Below are 25,314 nucleotides of genomic sequence, written 5' to 3'. Positions count from 1 at the left end.
AAAGTATTTCGTGAAGAAGAAACAAAAACAACAATGAAAATTAAAAGAAGGAGGTAGTACCCTAAAGGAAAAACTAATCAAATAAGAAAATCAAGTGAACTTAAATAACAAAAATAAAAAATATGGCTAGGAATACAAACCCTGTCTCAATAATATCCCTGAATGTTAATGGCTTAAAACTCACCAATCAAAAGACATAGGCTAGCAGATCAAATTTAAAAAAAGACCCAAAAATATGCTGCCTCCAGGAGACTCATCTGATAGGAAAAGACTTACACAGACTGAAGCTAAAATTCTGGGAAAAATCATACCATGCACATGAACTGCAGAAGCAAGCAGGGGTTTCCATCCTCGTATCAAATAAAGTAGACTTCAAGCCAAAGTTAATCAAAAGGGATAGAGATGGACATTCATACTGCTCAAGAAAACCATACCAACAACACATAACAATCATAAACATATATGCCCCAAACAATGGTACAACTATGTTCATCAAACAAATTCTTCTCAAGTTCAAGCATCAAATTGAACCACAACACAATAATTTTAGGGGACTTTAACACACCTCTCTCACCACTAGAGAGATCGTCCAAACAAAAGTTGAACAAAGAAACTATAGAACTCAATAATACAATCAATAACTTAGACTTAACCAACAGATATAGAATATTTATTTCATTCATCAACAAATAAATACACTTTATTCTCAGCAGTATATGGATCCTTCTCTAAAATAGACCATGTAATATGCTACAAAGCAACTCTTAGCAAATACAAAAAAGTAGAGATACTACCATGCATTTTATCAGATCATAATGGAATGATATTAAAAATCAATAACAAAATAAAAAATAAAACTTACCCAACAACTGGAGACTAAACAATATGCTACTGAATGAATAATAGGTTATAATAGATATCAAGATTAAAAAATTCTTAGAGGTGAATGAGAACACAGACACAACATATCGAAATCTCTGGGACACTATGAAAGCAGAACTAAGGGGAAAGTTCACTGCATGGAGTTCATTCCTTAAAAGAAGAAAAAGTCAACAAATAAATGATCTCACATTACATTTCAAAGCCCTAGAAAAACAAGAACAAATCAACAGCAAAAGCAGTAGAAGGCAAGAAATAATTTAAATTAGAGCTGAAATCAATGAAATCAAAACAAAAGAAACAATTGAAAAAATTTGTCAAACAAAAAGTTGGTTCTTTAAAAAAATAAATAAAATTGACAGACCCTTAGCTACACAAATGAAGAGAAGAGAAAGAAAATTTAAATTACCTGCATACGTGATGAAAAAGGTAATATCACAACAGACTCTACAGAAATACAGAGGATAGTTAGAAATTATTTTAAAAACTTATACTCCAATAAAATAGAAGACATCGACAAATTTCTTAAGTCATATGATTTGCCCAGATTGAACCAGGAAGATATACATAATTTAAACAGATAAATATCAAGTGATGAAATAGAAGACACCATCAGAAGCCTACTAACCAAGAAAAGCCCAGGACTGGATGGATACACACCCAAGTTCTACAAGACCTTTAAAGACGAATTAATACCAATACTCTTCAATTTATTTCGGAAAACAGAAAAAGAGGCAGCACTTCCAAACTCATTCTCTGAGGCCAATATCACCCTGATCCCAAAGCCAGGCAAAGACACATCAAAGAAAGAAAACTTTAGACCAATCTCTCTAATAAACATAGATGCAAAAATTCTCAATAAAATTCTAGCAAATTGAATACAATAACATATCAAAAAGATTGTGCACCATGATCAAGTAGGATTCATCTCAGGGATGTAAGGTTGGTTCAACATACGAAAATCAAAAAATGTAACTCATCATATCAGTAGATTCAAAAATAAGAATCATATGATAATCTCAATAGATGCAGAAAGAGCATTCAACAAAATACAGCACCCCTTCATGTTCAAAGCACTAGAAAAACTAGGGATAACAGGAACATATCTCAACATTGTAAAGGCTATCTACGTTAAGCCCCAGGAAAACATCATTCTAAATGAAGAAAAATTGAAGGCATTCCCTCTAAAAACTGGAACAAGACAGGGATGCCCTCTTTCACAACTTCTATTTAACATAGTTCTTGAAACACTGGCCAGAGCAATTAGACAGATGAAAGAAATTAAAGGGATGCATATAGGAAAAGAAGAACTTAAATCAGCACTATTTGATGACGATATGATTCTATACCTAGAAGATCCAAAAAGCTCCACCAGAAAACTTCTGGAACTAGTAAATGAATTCAGCAAAGTAGCAGAATATAAAATCAACAACCATAAATCAAAGGCATTTCTGAAATCAGTGACAAATATTCTAAGAGGAAAATGAGGAAAACTACCCAATTTATAATGGCATCAAAAAAAAACAAAAAAAAAAAAACTTGGGAATCAACTTAAAAATCCATACAATGAAAACTACAGAATCCTAAAGAAAGAAATCAAAGAAGACCTTAGAAGATGGAAATATCTACCTTGCTCTTGGATAGGCAGAATAAATATCATCAAAACGACCATACTATCAAAAGTACTATACAGATTTAATGCAACTCCAATCAAAATCCCAATGGCATTCCTCATAGAAATAAAACTCAAAATCAATCATGAAATTCATCTGGAAAAATAAGAGACTCAGAATAGCTAAGGAAATACCAGATCTTAAACTATACTACAGACAAATACTAACAAAAACAGAATGGTATTGGCACCAAAACAGACTGGTAGACCAATGGTACAGAATAGAGGACACAGAGACTAACACACAACATTACAATTATCTTATATTAGACAAAGGTGCCAAAAACATGCATTGGGGAAAAGATAGCTTCTTCAACAAATGGTGCTGGGAAAACTGGAAATCCATATGCAACAAAATGAAATTAAACCCCTATCTCTCACCATGCACAAAACTTAACTCAAAATGGATCAAGGACCTAGGAATTAAACCAGAGACTCTGTGTCTAATAGAAGAAAAAGTAGGCCCTAATCTTCATCATGTGGGATTAGGCCCCACCTTCCTTAATGAGACTCCTGTAGCACAAGAATTAAAACCAAGAATCAATAAATAGAACGGATTCAAACAAAAAAACTTCTTCTCAGCAAAATAAACAATCTGTGAGGTGAATAGAGAGCCTACAATTTGGGAACAAATTTTTACCGCTCACACATCAGATAGAGCACTAATCTCTAGGATATATAAAGAACTCAAAAAAATAAACACCAAAAAAACAAATAACCCAATCAATAAATGGGCCAAGGACCTGAACAGACACTTCTCAGAAGAGGATATACAATCGATCAACAAGTATAAGGAAAAATGTTCATCATCTCTAGCAATTAGAGAAATGCAAATCAAAACTACTCTAAGATATCATCTTACTCCAACAGAATGGCAGCTATTATGAAGACAGACAATAATAAGTGTTGGTGAGGATGAGGGGGAAAAAGGTACACTCATACACTGCTGGTGGGACTGCAAATTGGTGCAGCCAATATGAAAAATATGTCATTAGATGAAAAGCAGAAAATATAACTCATGGATCAGACCAGAGAATCCAACATTCAACTAATTTAAGGAAACCTACAGAAGAACAATGAAAACACAAGAGAAATCACAAATGAAATAAGACAAGGTAATCTCTAAAAATTTTCAGCAAAAATTTTGCCCATAAATTTTTTAAAAATTATATTCATACTCAAAGAATAAAGAATCAGAATGGCTTCAGGCATCTCAATCACAGCACTATTAGATAAAGGGAAGCAGAAAAATCCTGTCAGTATGCTACAGGAAAATTATTTCCAATCTAAAATTCATACTGTCTTAGTCCATTTTCTGTTACTATTAATACAAAATCACAGATTGGGTAAGTTGTAAAGAAAAGAGGTTTATATTGGCTCACAATTCTGGTTCAAGGTTGAGAGGACACATCTGGTAATAGCCTTCTTGCTGGTTGAGTCCTGAGATGGCACAAAGCATCATCATATGACAAGAGAAAAAGAGTGTGTGACTTGGTCTTTCTCTCTTATAAAGTCACCAATGGTCATGGGGGCTCTACTCTGATGACCTTATCCATCCAATCACTTCACAAAGGCATCTGTAAGCACCATAGTCAGACCATTTCCACCTTCTTACTATCTCATGATGGGTATTAAATTTCAACATGATTTTTCAGAGAGGGCAAACCATAAATCATAGCATACAAACAGCAAAAATTTCAATTAGATATGAAATCAAATAAAGGCCTAGTAGAAAGAATTTACTTCTCATTAAGGCCATGGGTGGTTCAATTCTAAAATAAGAAAGAAGAGAAAGAAAGATGAACAAAGGAAGGAAATTGGAAGGGAATTTGCTTCTCATCCACCATTTATTATGAAACTCCTAGAGGATGTGTTCCACCAAAATGAGAAAACAAAGAGGAAAAAAATTAGGGCTAGGGATATAGCTCAGTTGGTAGAGTGCTTGCCTCACATGCACAGGCCAAGGATTCAATCCTCAGCACCACAAAAAATAAACGAAAAAGAAAAAGAGGAAAAAAATTAGATTTCAGGTAAAAGTAAATACAGGAATTGGGGTTACAGCTCAGTAGTAGAGCATTTGTCTAGCATATGTAAGGCACCAGGTTTGATTCTCAGCACCACATACAAATAAATAAAATAAGGGTTCATCAACAACTACAAAAAATTTTTTTGAAAAAAAGAGGAAATACAATACAGGAGAAAAGCAAAGTAAATTCCCAGGATAACAGGAAATGGACATTCCAGGATGACGGCTATCTGTCAAGCTGAGAAAGAACCGTCTATATTCGAATATAAACACTTATGTTACAGACATATTAATAATTAGAACCCTCAAATATACTGTACCATCTATACCAACCTAACAATGCCCAGGAGAGCCCTGTCTATCTTAAATGTTGACTCAGCTTGTATCAACCATGTATTAAGTTTCTCCTCTCCTTTCTATGCACTAATGCTTTGATTAGCTAAGAATATTAATTTCATTCTGCAGATGTATTATTCTCATTTGACCTACTCAATAGAGCTGGAAACTGGCTACAGTTAAGTTTATTTTGGGGGGTATTATTTCCACCAACTACAATTTTCCTGGAACCAAATTTTACAGACCTAAATTTTATAAATAAACTTTAAATGCTTCTGTCATTGCATAGTAAATTAAATTTCACCCTGTGTAGATCTGACAACTATCAGTTTTTACTGTATTTATTAGTTTTATAATGGTTAACTTTTCTGTTATAATTTCCTTTTTAAATTTTTTACTCAAAAATTATATCCATGTAATTTTTGCTAGTTTTAGTTTATTATTGGAGTCTGTTTTCAACATACTGATATAATACAACTTGATTTACGTATTATAGATTATAAATTTATGAAAGGATACATATATATTCCCATATATTGAATGAGGTAAATGCATATAGATTTATTAGGTGATTCTTTTTATTTATATTTAACATTCTTTATTGTCTTTTACATCACTCAAATGACTTCAGTTCATTCTTTAATGTGACAATGAATACCTTCAATTAAAGTTCTTCCCCCAGGGACAATACTGACTAATCTTTCATATTTGACCAGACCTGTGGGGGGAATCAAAATAATTGCCAATTTCCACAGTGATATGAGTGCCTCAAATATATGTCTTCAAACCAATTTAAAATAAATTTCATTTATTATGCTCTATTTAAGTGAAGTCACCCTTCTTAGGAATCAAAATGGTGTAGTCAAAATGTCCTGGTTTTCCTGTCTTATATAAACTGATAAGATATTTTCTTAAATTGCTTCTATAAATCACACATTTTACATCTTTAAAAAAATATATATTCCAAGTTGGTATTTTAATGACATAAAAACTCATTTATTCTAGGAACCCTATAGCTCCAGGAATAGACTTCTTGTCCCAATGAGTCCAGTTTCTATAGCCAATTCAGACTTAGTCCCTCATTGTTCTTCAACAGTTGTCAGCAGAAATATACGCATGAGGTTTAGGTATAGAGAAAGGTGCTGAAAATTCATTATTATTATCTAAATGAAATCGTTTCTTTCATTTCTTTCATGCAGATTAATATCAAAAGTTTAAAAAGATTACTGAAGAAGTGAGCAGATGTCCAAATAACATGTTGGGGGTTTCTTTTTGATTTTGGTTTGGAGTTTTTTGTTTTTGTTTTTGTTTTTGCTGTGCAGAAGTTGTTTAGTTTGATCTAATACCATTATACCTTTTGTTTATTTTTTGCTTTTGTTTCCTGTGCTTTTGGGGTCTTGTCCAAATAATCCTTTGCCCATTGCAATGTCATGAAGCATTTCTCCTATTTTCTTCTAGTAGTTTCATGGTTTTGTGTTTTACATTTAAGTCTTTAATCCATTTTGAACTGATTTTTGTAACAGGTGATGGGGTCTATTTTCATTCTTCTTTCCCCAGCATCATTTACTTAAAAAACTCTCCTTTCTCCAATACATTCTCAGCACCTTTGTCAAAATAAGACTATACATAAATGGTCTTACTTCTAGGCTCTCTATTCTCCTATGGTCTATGTATCTAATTTTACACCACTATCGTGCTGTTTTGATTACTACAGCTTTGTAATTTACTTTGAAGCCAGATAGGGTAATGCTTCTTGCTTTGCTGTTCTTGCTCAGAATGGCTTTGGCTGGGTTTTTTGTAGTTCCATACAAATTTTCAGACCTTTTTTACCTGTAAAGAATGTCACTGGTATTTGATAAGGACTGCACTATAGATCACTTTGCCTCTCAATACTTGTTTATACATTAAACACATACCTACATAAACAAAACATTCGATATTCATAAAAGCACTGTAATAATTTAAGCTTCGGGACTTACCCAGCACATGTGAGGCACTGGGTTCAATCCTCAGCCACCACATAAAAAATAATTAATTAATTAATTAATGCATTGTCTATCTAAAAATAACAATAATAATAAATTAAACTTAGAAAGTACTTAAATCTCAATCCAAGGTAGAAGGATCACAAGTTCCAAGCCATCTGGGAAACTTAGCAAGATCCTGTTGCAAAATGAAAAAGGGGGCTGGAGATATAACTCAGTGGTAGTGTCCCTGGGTTCAATCCTCATTACTACCAAAAAAAAAAAAAAAAAAAAACCTCAATCAGTCCAATCAGTAGTTAATGGTTAAATTAATAATAATGGTACATACACAGGATAAAATACAATAGTTAAATTGAATGAATAGTTATTTTATTAACTTGGATAAATCTCAAAAACAAAAGTAAAAAGGATAAATTGGAAAAAGATGAATACTGTTAATATTTTTTGTAAAAGGCACAAATGCTAAAACAATATGACAAATTGTCAATGTATCCAGACGGAAAACCAAACACAACTTCAAAATGGTGGCAGAATGGAGAAGTGATTCACAATAGTTACTCTTTCAATGATGTAAAAATTTGTTATTTGTTGGTTTTGTTGGGTTTTGTTTGTACCAAGGATTGAACCCAGGGGTGCATAACCACTAAGCCACATCCCCAATTCCTTTTATTTATTTTTTGTTGTTGTGGTTTAAAATATTTTTTTTACTTGTAATTGGACACAATACCTCCATTTCATTTATTTATTTTTATATGGTGCTGAGGATCAAACCAGCGCCTCACAGGTGCTAGGTGAGCGCTCTACAGTTGAGCCACGATCCCAATCCATTTTATGTTTTACTTTGAGACACTAAATTATCTTAGGGCCTTGCTAAGTTGCTTAAGCCTTGCCAAGTTGCTGAGGGCTGGCTTTGAACTTGTGATCTTCCTGCCTCAGCCTCCTGAGCCACTTGGATTACAGATGTGCACCACCACACCCAGATTGTTTTTAATTCTGAAGCAAATATGAGTATTGGTTATACTGATAACATTGGTTGGTTATATTGGTCATATTTATACCTCGATTTTTAATATGTTCGACTATTTAAGTTTATGGTTTTATCAATGTAATCTAAGCCTAGATACAACAGATTAATTAGCCTCCCCTTGAATAAATTTAATTTTAAAATTTTTGTCATGGAGGGCTAGGGTTGTGGCTCAGCGGTAGAGCAATCGTCTTGCACGTGCAAGACCCTGGGTTCAATCCTCAGCACCACATAAAAATAAATAAGTGAAATAAAGGTATTATGTCCAACTACAACTAAAAATAAATATTTTTTAAAAATTGTTGTCGTAGAATTTATTTTCTAACCAAATCAAAACCTACTTGGATCCTTGCAGAATCCTATTAAGAACACTTGAAATTGGGGAAATTTTTCCTTCTTCCACTAGAGGGAGTTGTTGAACCTAAAATATTTTTAAATGAGACGTTTTTGAATTGACATTTAACATCACAGAAAACCACATTGTGCTGTTTTCCAAATATACTTGTTTTCCTTCCACATTGTCCAGAAACATAAACCAAAAAGTATGATTCTGAGTATGTACTTATATAAACAACATTTCTCAGAATCCAAAATTGTAACAGTCTGAAGAATTCCTACTAAGTAGTGAGAAAAGTATCAGATTATTCTTTTCTAGTTTACAAAGCCTATCAATACAGCTGGCTATAACCTTAATTTAGTATGAAGTTATCTCCTCAAATATCTAGAACACGTTTCTCTTCCAAAAACCCCCAAAACCCAAACAGTTCTATAATCAAAAATAGGTTGTTACAGTAGATTGTAAATAGGTACTTACTTTTTATCATAGTTATAAATCCATAAGCTTACATATCCAGCAATTATACTTCTAAGCATTTATACAACAGAATCACCTACACGAACAACTGCCTAAAGATATATACAAAAATGGTGATTAATTTTTCTTTCTTCTTCTTTTTTTTTTTTTTTTTTTTTTTTTTTTTTTTGGCAGGAGCCAAGGGGCTGGAGTCTGGGGATTCAATCCAGGACTTCACACATGCTAGGCAAGCACACTACCACTGAGCTGCATCCTTAGTCCAGTATATCATTTTTAATTGAAGCAAATTTTTTTGAAAGAAAGAAAATGTCCATCTATAAGGGATTGCCAAAATATATTAGGAATATTCACATGACAGAAAAACTAAAATAATAAGGCATGGACAGCCCAAGATGAATGCAAAAATATTATTGAGGTATATAATTTCACTTATATAAATACATTGTATATGTTTATATATCCTTAAAAAGTGGAATTAAGGGAAAAGGGAAAAGACCTTTACTTTCTGCTTTTAAATCTTCCTAAATTAGGGACATTTTTTACAATGAATATCACATAATTTTATTAATTAAATATTAAGATATTTCCTGTTTGGGGGAAAGGGTAAGGGGGCAATTCAGTACCAGAGTCATTTTCTAGATCTTTTTCTATCCTTTTTTTTTTTTTTAATTTTTTGTTTGTCTTAATTTTAGATGGACACAATACTTTTATTTTATATTTATTTTTATGTGGTGCGGAGGATCAAACCCAGTGTCTCACACGTGCTACGCAAGTACTACCACTGGGCAGCAACCCCAACCCTCTAAGGCTTTTCCTAAGAGGACACCAGCAGACAGTTTTCCAAAAAAATTACAAAGAAATGTTCCTTGCTACCCTTGATCATTTAAGACAAACTTCCTAAATGTTTCCATTTCATGTAACTTCCTCCAAACTGAACCTAGAACACTGGGTCAGTCTTTGACATATTGCACCCCAGTCCCTAACAGCTGTCTTACCATACAAACTACAGATGCCTAAGCGTGGTGGGAATATTTTCTTCAGTACCCTGCCCCCAACTCTTCCTCTTCTTTCTTTAGTTCATGCTATTATTTTCAATCTACATTTCCCAAGTCTTCACAAACTCCCCCTTAATCATCAGACTAACCACTATATACAAACACCAAATTTAGTCGTAGATAAAGAAAAGATAACTTCATTCCCCAAATCAGTTATAAATTTTGGAAATGCAAATACACACTAAAAAAAAAATCTTCTAAATGTTTTCAATCCTACTAATAAATTACATGTTAAAATTAACTGAAAAAAAATGACAAAGGAAGGGCATGGCAGTTAAAAATAAAAAATTACTGGGGGCTGACAATATCAATGGTAAAGCATTTGCCTACCACATGCAAGGTCCTGGGTTCTATCCCAGCACTCAAAAATAAATAAAGCTTTACCACTGCCTGTCCCACACTGCCTTCAATGGAAAAGCTCATGGCAGATTAGCATCCTCAAAGTTCACACTGCAACTGCAGGAACAAAGAAAAGTAAGTACAAACAAATGTCAATTTTTAAATAGCAATTTTTTTCCAAAAATTTTTAGATGGTAATGAACCTTTATATTATTCTTTATATGCAGAGCTGAGACTCAAACCCAGTGCCTCACACATGCTAGACAAGCATTCCACCAACTGAACTACAACCCTAGCTAGCCCTTAGCAATTTTAAATAAATAAAATTTAAAAACTATTTTTCAAGACCAACACACTGTATCCTAAAATTACCAAGGTTTTGCTCTGTTTTGAAATTTCAAAGAATATTAAGGACAGAATTTTTGTTTATTCAAAAGAAAACATGCATTTTACAAAATGAGAAACATAATCTTAAAATGAGGTAACTTCTGAGGTAACTCTGTAAGAATTTGCATTTATATTCCGAAGAAGTAAGCCTCTATTTAGCACTCCAATTCCTGGTAAAGAAAAGGGACATGGCATAAATTTTTCTTTTTTTAGAGTGAGTTTGAATTCTAAAGCCCAGATGAAAGAAATATTATACTAGCTTTGTCTGTTAAAGATAGGGTTTCACAAGGGTTTTTTCCCCCAATGGATTTAAAAACTAAATTCCCTCAGAGAGCTACACAAAGAGAGCACTATGTGATACCAACACCTAATTATAGGATGAAAAACTAAACCCATCAACAGCAAGCAGAGAGAGAATGAAATTTTACTGTCCTTCAAATTGTGTTCAAAAAAGTGTTTTTAGAATATAAAGTCAGGTGATGGATGGTATCAAGCTTGATTTGTAAAAAGAAAAAATTTATTATGTTGATATTAAAAAAAAGATAAGAAATTGAGAAAGAAAGACCTAAACATTTCAATTACCAAATACAATCAAACTTATCTTACAAAAGCAGTAAAGCAAGACTTTGGTGGTAGTCACCCGGGAATATATTCCCTCATTCTTCTCTACAACATAATTACCATAGACCAACATGGAATTTGAAATTCTTTTTGGTACTTCATAATATAAAGTTTGGTATAAGCCACATTTGTTTCATTTGTGATTTATAGGCCTGATGAGGAAAACTAGACCAAAATCATATTACCCACATATTTAAATATATGTCTCTGAACCCTATTTTATAAGCTTAGGACTCTGGCTGGTAGCCCTACAGATTTCCAAATGTTTAGAAATGAAAGGGTTATTTTCCCTAAGTATGTCTGATAATTGTCTTAAAGGCTACCTGGAACAAATACAAACGCTCAAATATCATTTGCTCTCTGTGAAGTCTTTCCCCGTTTCTAAGGCAATTATCAATTTCTCTTTAATGATTCCACAGCATTCTGATCAAAAATGTTATTATATTACTACATATTTTTTCACTTTACAAATCTGTTGAAACACATTACAAACATTTAGAATACTGAAGATTCTAAACAGTGGTTGTGAGTGGGAAATTTCTCAGTGGCTGAACGCTAGCCCATCATGCACGATGCCCTGGGTTCCACCCCCAGCACCACAAAACATAAATAGAGTAGTCACACACTGGGACTGGAGTTGTATCTCAGTGGTGGAGCACTTGCCTTGCAAGTGTAAGGACCTGGGTTCGATTCTCAGCACCACATAAAGATAAACAAATAAAAATAAAGTTCTTGTGTCCATCTACAACTAAAAAAAATTTTAAAAAAAGAGTAGTCACACTGTCCTTCCAGATTCTACAGTTGGAATAACTATGAAGAAAAAAGCATTTTGCAAAGACCAAAAGTCTAGGAAGTTGTGGTTTTGTGGATATTCTGTATACTTACACATACAACAAATTCAGTATTTCCACTGTTGAATGCCAGCTTTACTTTTTTTTTCAGGTTTCATTCTTACAGAAATAATGTATCTCATATTCTCTGCATATTTTTTGAGAGTTTCTGTCTTGCAAAGTTGTTTCTAACACAAAGTTACTCCAAAACTTGTTTTAGGTGAATATTTTTCATTGTTGTAAAAACACATATCTTTTTTTTAATATTTATTTTTTAGTTTTTTTTTTTAGATGGACAAAATATCTTTATTTTATTTTTATGTGGTGCTGAGGATCGAATCCAGTGCCTCACGAATGCCAGGCGAGCGTGTTACCACTTGAGCCACATCCCGAGCCCCAACACATATCTTTGATATCTATATAAAAGCTATTTTTTTCTCTTATACAGAAAAAATTACTAAAGATACATATCTGATCACAAAGTAAATAATAGAAGAAATGATGGAAATTTATTTAAAATTTTGAGTTATTTGGTTTATGCAGTTTTTCCTCAAAAGGCTTAACCATTCCCAAATTTCACTTAAATACACAATAACACTTTCAACAGAATGAGTTTCTCCTATCTCTCCTTCAGAATAAAAACACATGATCCGAAAAAACACAAAGAACACTGGAATGAGAACCAGGAGGCTACACTGTGGTATTTTCCCCCATTAATCACTCAGTCTATGATCTGAGTAAATCAGACATTCCCTCAGGGGTTAAATGAAATCAGTAATTTTCAAATTGGACTATTTGAAGCCTTGGGGATTTGTGTTTAGGGGAAGGAAAAATAAAAGATAATTAAGAATTTGTACCTTTTAAAAAGAATTTAAAAATCACTATACTTCATCACTAAAATTGGTAAGGATCCTTTAGTGTTCAAAATCTAGTTAGTCTATTTCTTTATCCTATTTAAGACTTTTTTATTTGTTTATTTTTATGTGGTGCTGAGGATCGAACCCAGGGCATCTCACACGCTAGGCAAGTGCTCTACCACTGAGCCACAACCCAGCCCCCTATTTAAGACTTCTTTAGTCTCACATCTTAAATTGGAAAAACAAAATGCCAAATGCATATATGGCCTTCTTAAAAATCACATAATTTATGCAATGTAAGACACCCAACTCTACCAATAATCTCTTCTATTTGTAACACTTGCCCTAACTACAAATGAAACATGGTCTTCCAGAGATCAAAGGCTAGGAATTATTTTCCCCTTGAATGAGCTTGTGAATTATCCTAATATAATTTTTAATATCATAAGCATTAAAAAGACATCTAAGGAACTGAATTATTTTAAAATACCTGTACTATAAATTGTAACTCTCTTCTTTCTGCTTCCCATTGTTCTGCTTGTAATCTAAACTCCTCCAATGCTGTCTCCCTGATATGAGACTCCATCTCATTCTTCTCCTGCTGATGGTTTTCCAACGCTTCCTTTATATGAATAAAATCTTACTTTACTATTATATCAATAAAGGTTATCTTTTATCCTTCAACCCAGTTTAAATGTACAGAAGGGCTTTCCTTACCTATATAACAGTTAAAACTCATAATTCATGTAAAAATCCTAATAAAACTATCATTTTGATCATTAGAACATAAATCTGAGTAAGAAGCTAGAGTTATGCATTTAAGCAACATAATATGTACTTTTTAATTCTTATTTGTAACATAACATATACTCATGTGCAGACATATTTGACTGAATTTTTCTGAAAATTTTAACTTCAGAGATTGAAACAAAATGCAAAAAAACAAATTCCAGTTAATATGGAAATCTCAACCAATGAAATAAGTTATTTGAATTATCCCCAATAATTAATATACAACTATGACAGAAAATAATGTATTTCCAAAAGGAGAGAATGAAAGAAATTTGTGCAAAGAATCAGGATAAGGAAATTCCTGAATGCTAAAAATTTAAGTTACGTTTAGACCCTAATTTCTAGTTCTACAGATAAACAATATTTTTTAAAAGCTTCCTTTTGGATTTCCCTAGATATACTACATTTACAAGATCTAATTTGGTTCAAATCCTTAAAGATATAAAACACAGGTTCCCTGAGAAGACCAATTTTCTAATCTATAAGCTTTAAAACTAAAACCCCATTGAATAGAAAAACTCTACGGTTTATATGAGAAAGTCTCCATGTCCACATGGATCTATTCAATAACTATTACCCTCAAAACTTTCACTAATGGTAAGCCATCACAAGACTGTTGAGGGTTTTTCCCCACTATTCACCTACACACAGTGACTCCTACTTGACTCCAAATTCTCCCAAAGGTCTCATGCAAATGGTTTCAAAGTCAATAGCCTAAACTCAAAGCATAGTTCTCTGAAGTTGCTGTAGAGATCATATCAAGATCTTTTATCTTGAGGTGCAGGCTGATTGTAAGAAATGCTGCCACCATCACCCCTCTTTCCCCATAGCTTCAATACATTTTATATGCGGAGGATTACACAGACCCACCTAAGGACTTGTAGTACCAGCCACCACCTACACGTCCACCATTCTAACACTAATGGAGCCCTTGGATAGACTAGGCACGATTACAGAATCTAGGAACACAGCAGTAAACAAAGTAGGGTTACAACACAAAGGGATCAAAAGTAGACCTGCTGACAATGTCTGAGAACCCTCGTGCCAAAACTTTTACCTTTAGTAAATATTTTTGTAAAATTAATCTTTAGTGAAGATACATTTCCAGAATTTAAAAAGAAAAATTTACACCAGTGATCTGTATAGAGCTTTTTTTTTTTTCCTAATTTTAACTGTTGCTTCAAAAACATGACAAATACGGACAATTTAAAATCTACCATAAAAGTGGCTAACAACTCTAACTTTAAACTACACTTGTACTTTAAGGGATAAAAAGGAATTTTTTTAAATCAGAGAATGGCTCACAATAATTTTAGTAAAAGTTAAATATTTTATACTTCATAAGTATGTAGAATGTGCTATATATAGACACTGAAGTTTAAATCAAACATAGCAACATTTTTCTACATTTATCTTATATTCAAAACAAAACCTAGGGGCAGGGGATATAGTTCAGTTGGTAGAGTGCTTGCCTTGCATGCACAAGGCTCTGGTGGGTTCAATCCCCAACAACATACAAAAAAAAAAAGACTTGGCCTCATATTTCTAAAATTCCAAATTTTCATGTTGCTAGACCAAAAAGGCTTTAGGTTCTTATCATTTTGCAATTTGCCTGCATAAGTGTTTTGCTATTTTTAATTTTTATCAGGGATATCAAACTTTTTCACAAAACAAATAGCATACATATTAATATTGCTAAAGCATATTATAAGAAAGAGCAACAAAAATGCATTTAAAAAAGAAAAAGGGAGAGAGATGGAAGAAAGGAAGGAAACCTAAGGATAATTTCAATATACATCACATCTCAATGGATATCATATATAGAAAAATTACTTCATAAAAAATACTTTACCTGTAGAGTTTTTTCAAGTCTGCTTTTTTCCTTCAAAAGTAAATCATATTCTGTATTGCAATTTTGAATTATATTGTCTCTTTCCTCCAAATCATGTTCAAATCTTCTACATTCTTCTTTCCATTTCTGCTGGGAACTCTGAAATACTTTCTCAATCTCATTTACCTTTTCTTGAAGTTCTGAATTCTGAGCTATTAACAGATAACAGAACAGTAGGTATATTTATAACCATGAATTAAGTCATTAGGAGTCTACAAATCTAAGCACTGGAGCTGATCCTATTTACAGCATGATTTTAGGATAAAACATTTAATCTTTCACTTTAGTAAACTCTTGAAAAACTTATTGCCCCTGAACCAATCTATTAATAGTTTCTCACTCTCTTCTTCTCCTTGATTCAAGGTGACTTTGTTATGAAAAAGGCATGCCCAAGAATAGATACTCCAGCAATTCTACTGCTTTTTCTCTTATTCAAGAAAAAAAAAAAATCAAGCTGGGCAATGTGGCACACGCCTGTAAACCCAGCAGCTCAGGAGGCTGAGGAAGGATTGTGAGTTCAAAACCAGCCTCAGCAACTTAGAGAGGTCCTAAGCAGCTCAAGGCGACTTTATCTCTAAGTAAAATATAAAAAAGGGCTGGGGACCTGGCTCAGTAGTTAAACACCTCTGGGTTCAATCTTCAGTACCAAAAGAAAACAAATCAAAAAATATATTTTAAAGACCATGACACAGTAATTTTTTTTTTTTTTTTTTTTTTTTTTTTGCGGGGAGGATATCTAGGGATTGAACTCACAGGTACTCAACCTCTGAGCCACATCCCCAGCCCTATTTTGGATTTATTTAGAAACAGGGTTTCACTGAGATGCTTAGCACCTCACTTTTGCTGAGGCTAGCTTTGAACTCGTAATCTTCCTGCCTCAGTCTCCCGAGTCACGTATAACACTACTTTTTTTTAAAAGACTCAATAGATCATAAATTTTGGTATTTGACTATTGATAACAGACTGGTTATGCCATATCTTACACATGAGACTGTCACAAAAGAGGGTGAGAACCATTACTCGAGCCTTTAGAACTGAAGCTCTTTACTCTTCCAAATTTATACACTACTCATCTCTCACCCTGTTATCTCAACAATAAACAATACTTCTCAACATGCTACCATTGCTGTGTTTTAGCATCTAGAAAAGAAGGAAAAGTTTCCAGGTCTGGCTCTACCACCTACCATCAGAATAAACCTCTCTGACTCTCTGGCCCTCAGTAAGAATAAAAATGTTAAATTGCTACGAAGATAAAAACAAGGACACATGTATACAAACACACTTGTTTTGTTAAACAACAACAAAAATGCCAGTTATGTTAGTAGTATGATTTTAAAATTATATTTGAGTTGTTCTTTGTTTGTTTGTTTTTGGTACTAGGGATTGAGCCCAGGGGCACTTAACCACTGAGCCACATCCCAAGCTCTTTAAATATTTTATTTAGAGACAGGGTCTCACTAAGTTGCTTAGGACCTCACTAAATTGCTGAGGCTTGGTTTTGAACTTGTGATCCTCCTGCCTCGGCTTCCTGAGCTGCTAGGATTACAGGTGTATGCTACTGCAATGACTTTGTGTTTTAAATGGTCCGTTCAAAAGATCCAAACCTCAAAGGAATAAAAGATATAAAAAGATAATATGTAAAAAATCTCCCTCTCCTTTTATTGCAGTCTCAGAGAAGATACTATCCCATGGTTGAGCATCCAGTGTTGGAGGTAAAAAGTTTGGGGCCATTTTGATACCTATCCTTTGCAACAGGCCTACTTTACTTTTCTCTTTGAAAGATTTTAGGATCTTCTTTTTCTTTATTTTTCTGAAATTTTATACTACTTCATCTTCAATGGGTCTATTTCATTCTACAGTGGTGATTATTTAATGGACCCTTTCAACCTGGCAACCCAGATTTTTAGTTCTGAGATGTTTTCTTGAGCAATCTCATTGATGATATTTATCCCTGTTTTTTCTCTTACCTCTTTCTTGCACTGTTTCTTATTATTTGAATTGGTCCTTAAATTTTTGTCTCTTCTGTCCTACTTTTCTGCCTGTCGTTTTACTCTGAGATATTTCTCCTATCTTCATCTTTAATGCTCCTATTAACATTTTTCATTTCTATTTTCATGTTTTCAATATATTCTTTGCAGTACTGGTAATTGAATCCAGGAGCACTCTACCACTGAGCTATAACCCCAGAGCTTGTTATCTTCTATTTTGAGACAATGTCTAAATTTCCCAGTCATGCCTTTTTGAGTTCCTCCTATCTCAGCCTCTCAAGTAGCTGAGATTATAAGTATGCACCACCATGCCCAGCTCTAGAAGTTTATAGTTTTTGTTTAATTTCTAAGAATTTTCTTTTTTTATAGCATCTGATTCTTGCCTCATGGATGTAATATATTCTCTGAGGACATTAATATTACTTGTTTGTTAAATTTCTTTTTCCTACAGTTTTGGTTTCTTCCAAGTTGATTTTTCCTCTCTCCAATTTAAAGACTTTCCTCAACTATCTGGTAATTCTCAGTTGTCTACTTCTAAGAATAATGAACTATTAGTATAATACATTATATACTCCAACATACCCACCACCTCGATTTTTTTTTCCCCTGTTCTGGGGATCAAACCCAGGGCCTTGCAAGTGCCCTACCACTAAGCAAGTGTCCTACCACTAAGCTACAACCTGAGCCGCCGCCACCACTGCCATCACCACCTAGATTCTGAGCTTGAGAATGGAAATTGACAACTATGGCCCACTTAAGGAGAAATCTGGCTGGGTCACATGTAACCCCAACATTAATATCTCAGGTATTTCCTCTTGGCTTGGTCAGGTGACCCGAAGAAAAATTTTGCAAATCTCGACATGGAATATAGGAATCTCGGTACCAAAATTTGGGGAAGCCAGCAGAAAAAAGAAGCTAGAAGAAATGGTTCTTCAATATTCAAAATAGGAATATGCTACCTTCCTATTTTTGCCAGTTAAAAGACCCTCTATTTTACCATTACCAGAGCTTAAGCCTCTGGACTTTCTCTAGGAAGTGGGTGCATTCCCAGAGTGGAATGCTCTTAGGAAATCTAACTGCTGTGAAAATCTAACTGTGTATCAAGTAGCCTTCATCTAGTCCTCATTTTATCTCCTATAATTACTCCCTTTCCAAATTCAAAGGTATCTGGTGCTTTCAGACCATGAGGCTTCTGACTATCTAAGAAGTTATGTGTCAGCTTTCTTCACTCCCAGAATTAGGATTCTGATGTGTGAAGTATGCTAAATCACTTATTCCTTATCCATTTGCTTTCCAGTTTCCAAATTTTTTTCTCTTGTCACATCTTCTATTCTCTCAATTATTACAGGAATATCTTTTTTAATATCCCACTCTATCCTCAATACTTTATTCTTTTAAAACCCAAAACATAAAGTTTGAAATATTATATGATAAACACCAATGTATCCAAAACCTAAACTCTGTAGTTCTTAACATTTTGATATTTTGTTTTATCAAACCACTTATTCATCTATCCATGCATCCTTTTCATCTATCCATCAAATTTCTTTACACATTTCAATACAAGAAACAAACATTAGTACATTTCACTCCTAAATAATTGACCATGTATATCATTAAATAGAATGTAATATAGTTTTGCTTTTTCTGTGGGTGAAATTTGCATAAATAGTGAAATGTACAATTCTTTTTATTAGTTTCTTAATTATTTGTATTTATTTTTTATTAATTAATTTATTTATTTTAATTAGGTGTATATGATAGCAGAATGCATTTTGATTCCTTATACGCAATTGTAGCATGGTATTGGAAATGCACAATTCATTAGTACACCATGCAGAAATTTTGCAAATATATAGAACAGTTCCTTCAACACAAAGAGTTCCCTCATATCTTTTTCCAGTCAACCCTCACTATCAACTCACCCCAGAGGCAACCATTGCTCATATTTTTTCTTATCTTTTAAGTTCTTTTGTTGGCGGGGAGGGTAAAGGGGTATTGAAACCAGGGGTGTTTTACTAGTGAGCTTTCTTCATTATTATTACCAGTCCCCTCCCCTTTTTGTTTTATTATTCTTTTTTTGAGACAAGGTTTCACTAAGTTGCTCAGGGCCTAAATTGCCTAAGGCTAGTCTCAAACTTGCAAACCTCTTGCCCCAGCCTTCCTAAATTGCTGGGTTTACAGGCATACACCACAGTATCTGGCTAACATTCCTTTCATAAACAGTATGTCCTCATGTGTATAAAGTTCTTTAACACAGTATAATGTTTTGGGGGATTAATTCATGTTATTGCACATATTAGTAGTTCATTACTTTTATCACAGAGTAATATTTCATTGTATAAATATAATGTAAGTTGTCTCTCTATTTTCTAGTCAGTGGACATTGTTGGGGCTGTTTTCCAATTTTTGACTACTACAAAATATAAATCTTTTATGAACAAATACTTTGTTCACTGGGAAATACTAAAGAGTGAAATTTCTGGGTCATAGGATAAATGCATGATTTTTTTTAATTGCCAGGCTCTTTTTCAAAATGGTTGCACCATTCTACACTCCCCTAAGAAAGCACAAGAGCTCCACATCTTCATCAACATGTGCTATTCACAGTCTTTTCAATTACAGCCATTTGATGGGTATATAGTAATAACCACTGTGGTTTTAATTTGCTGTTCCCTGATTCAGATAAAGTATTTTTCATGTGATAAATGACTACTCTGTCATCTTCCTCTATAAAGTATCTGTTGAAATTGTTTGACTTAAGGCAAGTAATTTCCCATCTGCCCTGGACTTCAATTTCCTGACTCTTAAATGAAAATCATTAATTTTTTGTTCTTTTTGGTGATATTGGGGACTGAACACAGGGTCTGATACATGCTAGGCAAGTAACTCTCCCATTCAGCTACATCCCCATCCTTTTCTTTTCTTTTTACTTTGAGTCAGGGTCTCATTAAGTTGCCCAGGCTGGCCTTGAACTTGCAATCCTCCTGCCTTAACCTCCAGAGTAGCTTGTATTACAGAGGTACATGGCACACCAGCTCGAAAGTCATTAACTGTTTTTCTTTTTCTTTTTTTTTTTTTTTTTTGTGATGCTGATGATTGACCCCAGGGCCTTGTACATGCCAGGAAAGTGCTCTACCACTGAGCTACATCAGCAGGCTTAAATTTTACATCTATTATTTTCTAATTCTTATATTCCAAAATTTAAGTAGTGACATAGCTACTAAATACCAGAGGTAATTGTCAGAACTCAGACACAATATCCCAAAGAATGGCACCTTAGTATTCTGAGTATTTGTGAGCTAAGGGAAACAAGAGGGTCTAGGAGGCAGAGAGGTCTCTCCAGCCTTCTCCTGCCTTCATGTCTTCCACTCCTTTACTCCATCCCCCAAAGCAAGGCATAAAACCTAGAAATGTCTCTCTGAGTTGCCTCCCCTGAAAGTAGGTCATAAGACCCTCTGTGACAGGTATCCTGCCCTATGCCCAGAGGAAAGGAATGCTATTACAAGTCTTGCTGTGCTCACCCCTCAGTTTATAACCATTAGATCATACCCTTTCTGTCTAACTATGTTTCTCCACAGCTATCTACTTATTTCATCAGACTTAGAATAAAAGTAGTTTTCCCTGGTCTTTGTATCTTCATTTCTGAAGGTTCCTATGACACATAAAATTTTGTTAAATAAATTTTTCTCATGTTAATCTGCATTTTGTTTTAAGGATGTCAACCATAAAACTTGCAATGGGTGAGAAAAAGATTATTTTCCTCCCCTACATAATTAAAAATACTTCTGACAAATGTGAATAATGAAATGCAACTGGTTACTACACTAAATATACACTAACCACTACGATAATTATAATTTAACATTTATTTAGCCCTATGCAGTTAACAAAGCAGCTTATTTTCTCATTTCATTCTTAAAACAAGCTATATTCAAGAGGCTATGGTTGTGGTTCAGTGGTAGAACACTTGCCTAGTGTATTCAAGGTACTGGGTTCAATCCTCGGCACCACATTAAAATGAATAAATAAAATAAAGGAATAAAAAATGTTGTATCTGTTAAAAAAAAAAAAAAGCTACATTCAAATATCAGTAAAAAAGTAGTAGAACAACCAAGTCTTCCAAATTCACATTCCATTTTTACTTAAAGCTTCTGTGTACAAGAATGATTTTGATAATATTATTATGTGGGGGCTTTTTGTTTTGTTTTGTTTAATTTGGGGGTTTGGTTTGGTTTTTTAAGACAGCGTCTTGCTAGATTGCTTAGTTGTTCTTTAAGCCTCCTGCCTCTGCCTCCCAAGTAGCTGGGATTACAGGCATGCACCACCAAACCAGCTAGCAACATTATTCTTAATAGCCAAAAAACTGGATGCTACCCAAAATGCCCATCAACAGTGAACAGATAAGTTTAAGTATGATACTCAGTATAACATTAAACATCAAAACCAAGTTCATGCAACAATATGGATGAATCTGCCAAACACAATGTTGAAGGACAGAAGTAACATACAAAAGAATTATACTACAAGATTTCATTCTCAAAAAGTACAAAAAGAAGAAGCAAAATTCATCCATGCTATTTAAAACTAAGGATAGTAGTTATCCTGATAAAAGCATTTTTGGTAATTTTCTATTTCATGATCTTGATGTTTGTTATGAGTTATAGAGTTATCTAGGTGAATCTATGTGTGTGTGTGTGTGTGTGTAATTTTTTTAATAAAAAGGTTTTTAGTTAGGTTCAAGTACAATATAACAGATAACTTTTCTTCTTTTCCAGGTATCACACTCTAGATTAGAACTAGATAATCAACCAAATTGATTAGTGTTTCTTTTTTTTTAACCTCCATAGTGCAGGAGATTAAACCCTGGGATGCTCTCCCACTGGGCTATATTCCCAACCCTTTTTATTTTTATTTTGAGACAGGTCTCCTGAGCTGCTGGGATGTATGCATGCACCACAACACCAAATTTAATGATTAGTGTTTCTTAAACATACAGATTGCAGTATTTTTTTGAATATATAAATTCAAACTAGAAATTGATTCAGTTTATAAGTGATGAGGTGGATTAGAATATATACTTAAAACAAAATGAAAAATTCCCCTGTGATTCTGACTACAAAATTCCCCTGTGATTCTAACTACTCACAAGCAAGTTGCTCTAAAAGTGATTAACAGAATTTTGAACCTATTTTTCCATATAATGTAACAACAACAAAAAAATTTACCTAGGACTGGAGGTGTTACTTAATGGTACAATACTTGCCTAGTATGTGCAAGGCTCAAAACTCAATCCCCAACACCACAAAAAAATTAGCTTGGGCTGGGGTTTTGGCTCAGTGATAGAGCACTTGATGAGCATGATTGAGGCCCTAGGTTCAATCCTCAACACTACATAAAAATAAATAAATTAAATAAAGTTATTGTTCCTATCTATAATTTTAAAAAAATATTTTTAAAAAATTAATATAATGTAGATGAATATTCACATAACTTCCAGAAGATTTTACATACACTCAATGAAGTCCTTCCACCAAAGACCAATCGGTAAATCAAATCCTACCTCTGATCCCATGAGGATATTCAAGTAAGTAATGATATAGAATGAAGTTACAATCCTAAACACAGGAAGAAATAGAAAGTCTTACCACAGAGTTTTTCTTGGATCCTATGTGCCTCAGCTAATCTTTCCTCAGCAGCCCGTCTTCCAAGACCAGCTTCCTGTCTAGCGACAGCGAGGTCATATTCCAAACTTTGTCTCAATGCTTCTCCTTTTTCAACCTCGGACCGGAGCTTGGCAATCTGGCTCTCACAGCTTAACAGCTAAAAACAGATTTCTGAGTTCATGCACCAATATTAAAACATGTCTGCAAAATTATGAACCTGAACTCAAACATTTAAAATTCTTAGAGAGGGCTGGGGATATGGCTCAAGTGGTAGCGTGCTCGCCTGGCATGCGTGCAGCCTGGGTTAGATCCTCAGCACCACATACAAACAAAGATGTAGTGTCCGCCGAAAACTAAAAAATAAATATTAAAATTCTCTCTCTCTCTCTCTCTCTCTCTCTCTCTCTCAACAAATAAAAAAATAAAAATAAAATAAAATTCTTAGAGAAACTTGGTTCCAAGATATTGGTCTGATAAGAATTAATAAGGGCCAGAATTGTGACTCAGCGGTAGAGCACTCGCCTAGCATGGGCGGGACCGGGGTTCGATCCTCAGCACCACATAAAAATAAAAAGGCATATGTTGTGTCCATCTACACCTAAAAAATTTTTTTTAAAAAATTTTAAAAAAAAGAATTAATAAATCTGTTTCTGGAAACAGAAGAAAAGAAACACTACCTTACTAAATGACATTCATGAAGTTTCTTATTTTAAAGAATCCACTAAAGAAATAACACATTTTAATCAGAAATAGTTATACTTAAAAAAAAAATTTTAAATGCATGACACACAGTAAACAGTTAAAAACATATTTTCTCCTCTACTCTTTCTATTCCCTAAATGTAATCCAGAAGCACACTGCATCATATTAAGTTTAGTAAATACTGTCTATTTTATTTCTCGTGACTATGACATCATTGATAGAACATAAAGTAATAAAAGTACCAATTTTACAAAAATGTTATCAAACTGATATTTAATTTGTTATCTTCCAGGATGTACTATGACAGACATAGGTCAGGGTTAGAACTAGATAATCTATAAGGCCGTTTCTCACTCTAAAACTATATGAGCTAATCAATGATTCATTAATAATATTAAACACTTGGTATGTGGCAAGTATAGTGAAAGATACAAAAACAAATGTTACAATGCCTTGACTCAAGGGAATAAATGTTGTAGAAAGGTATATGTTAGAAGAAAAGCAAAATTATTTACTGCTGGTAGGACAGAGATGGTGGAAGATTAAAAAAAAAAAAAAACTACAGAAAGGCACCTTATAAGAATATCAGGTTAAAAATAAATGGTCTAGGGGCTGGGGATGTAGCTCAAGCTGTAGCGCGCTCGCCTGGCATGTGTGTGGCCTGGGTTCGATCCTCAGCACCACATACAAACAAAGATGTTGTGTCCCCGAAAACTAAAAAATAAATATTAAATAAAAAATTCTCTCTCTCTCTCTCTAAAAAAAATAAATAAATAAACTTTAAAAAAAATAAAAAATAAATAAAATAAATGGTCTAGGGGCTAGGGTTGTGGCTCAGTGGTAAAGTGCTCGCCTAGCATGCATGAGGCACTGGGTTATATCCTCAGCACCACATAAAAAAAATAAATAAAGACATTGTGTCCACACAAAACTGAAAAATAAATATTCTTTTTAAATAAATAAATAAATTGTCTAATTACCAAACAAAGACAAAAGGATTTCTGAAGGACAGGATCTGAAATTAGTACTATTAAAACAAATTTAAAAATTAAAAAAAAAACCAAGAAACTACCACTAATACACGTTCATATGCAGAGTGTGACTAAAGCTATATTTTTTCTCATATAAAGAACTAATTAAATAAGAATTTTAAAAAATCCATTCATAGTTAAAAAAAAATCATAGAACCACATTAATTATAAAAGTTCAAGGTAACTCCAACATTTGTTTCAGATTCATTCCATCCCTCCCTGTTGATTTCTTCTCCTAATAAAGGTATTAACAACTGGGCATTCTTGGTGGCCATTTACATGTTCGCACTCAGATTCCTACCCATCTTCTCCAGCTTTGTCCTCTGTCATAGGAACTACATTTCCCAAGATTCTTTGATAACCAGCTTCCCAACATGTTTGGCCAATGAGAGACCCTTGAGTACCAAGATACTTCTTCC

At 33.6% G+C, this 25,314-nt stretch overlaps 1 protein-coding gene across 1 annotated transcript in view; it reads right to left on the bottom strand.

Annotated features, from left to right (window-relative positions):
- Positions 1 to 25,314, bottom strand: part of Ccdc171 (coiled-coil domain containing 171) — a 398,124-nt gene that overhangs the window by 350,810 nt on the left and 22,000 nt on the right. The window contains exons 4-6 of the mRNA XM_071600432.1: positions 23,145 to 23,319; positions 15,470 to 15,660; positions 13,316 to 13,447 (exon numbers count right to left, since the gene is read on the bottom strand). Coding sequence (XP_071456533.1) covers positions 13,316 to 13,447; positions 15,470 to 15,660; positions 23,145 to 23,319 — 498 coding nt within the window. The remainder of the gene's footprint in view (positions 1 to 13,315; positions 13,448 to 15,469; positions 15,661 to 23,144; positions 23,320 to 25,314) is intronic.

Source organism: Marmota flaviventris, chromosome 13 (genome assembly GCF_047511675.1).
Source record: "Marmota flaviventris isolate mMarFla1 chromosome 13, mMarFla1.hap1, whole genome shotgun sequence".
Lineage (NCBI taxonomy): Eukaryota > Metazoa > Chordata > Mammalia > Rodentia > Sciuridae > Marmota > Marmota flaviventris.
This window is presented reverse-complemented; position numbering and strand designations above follow the sequence as displayed.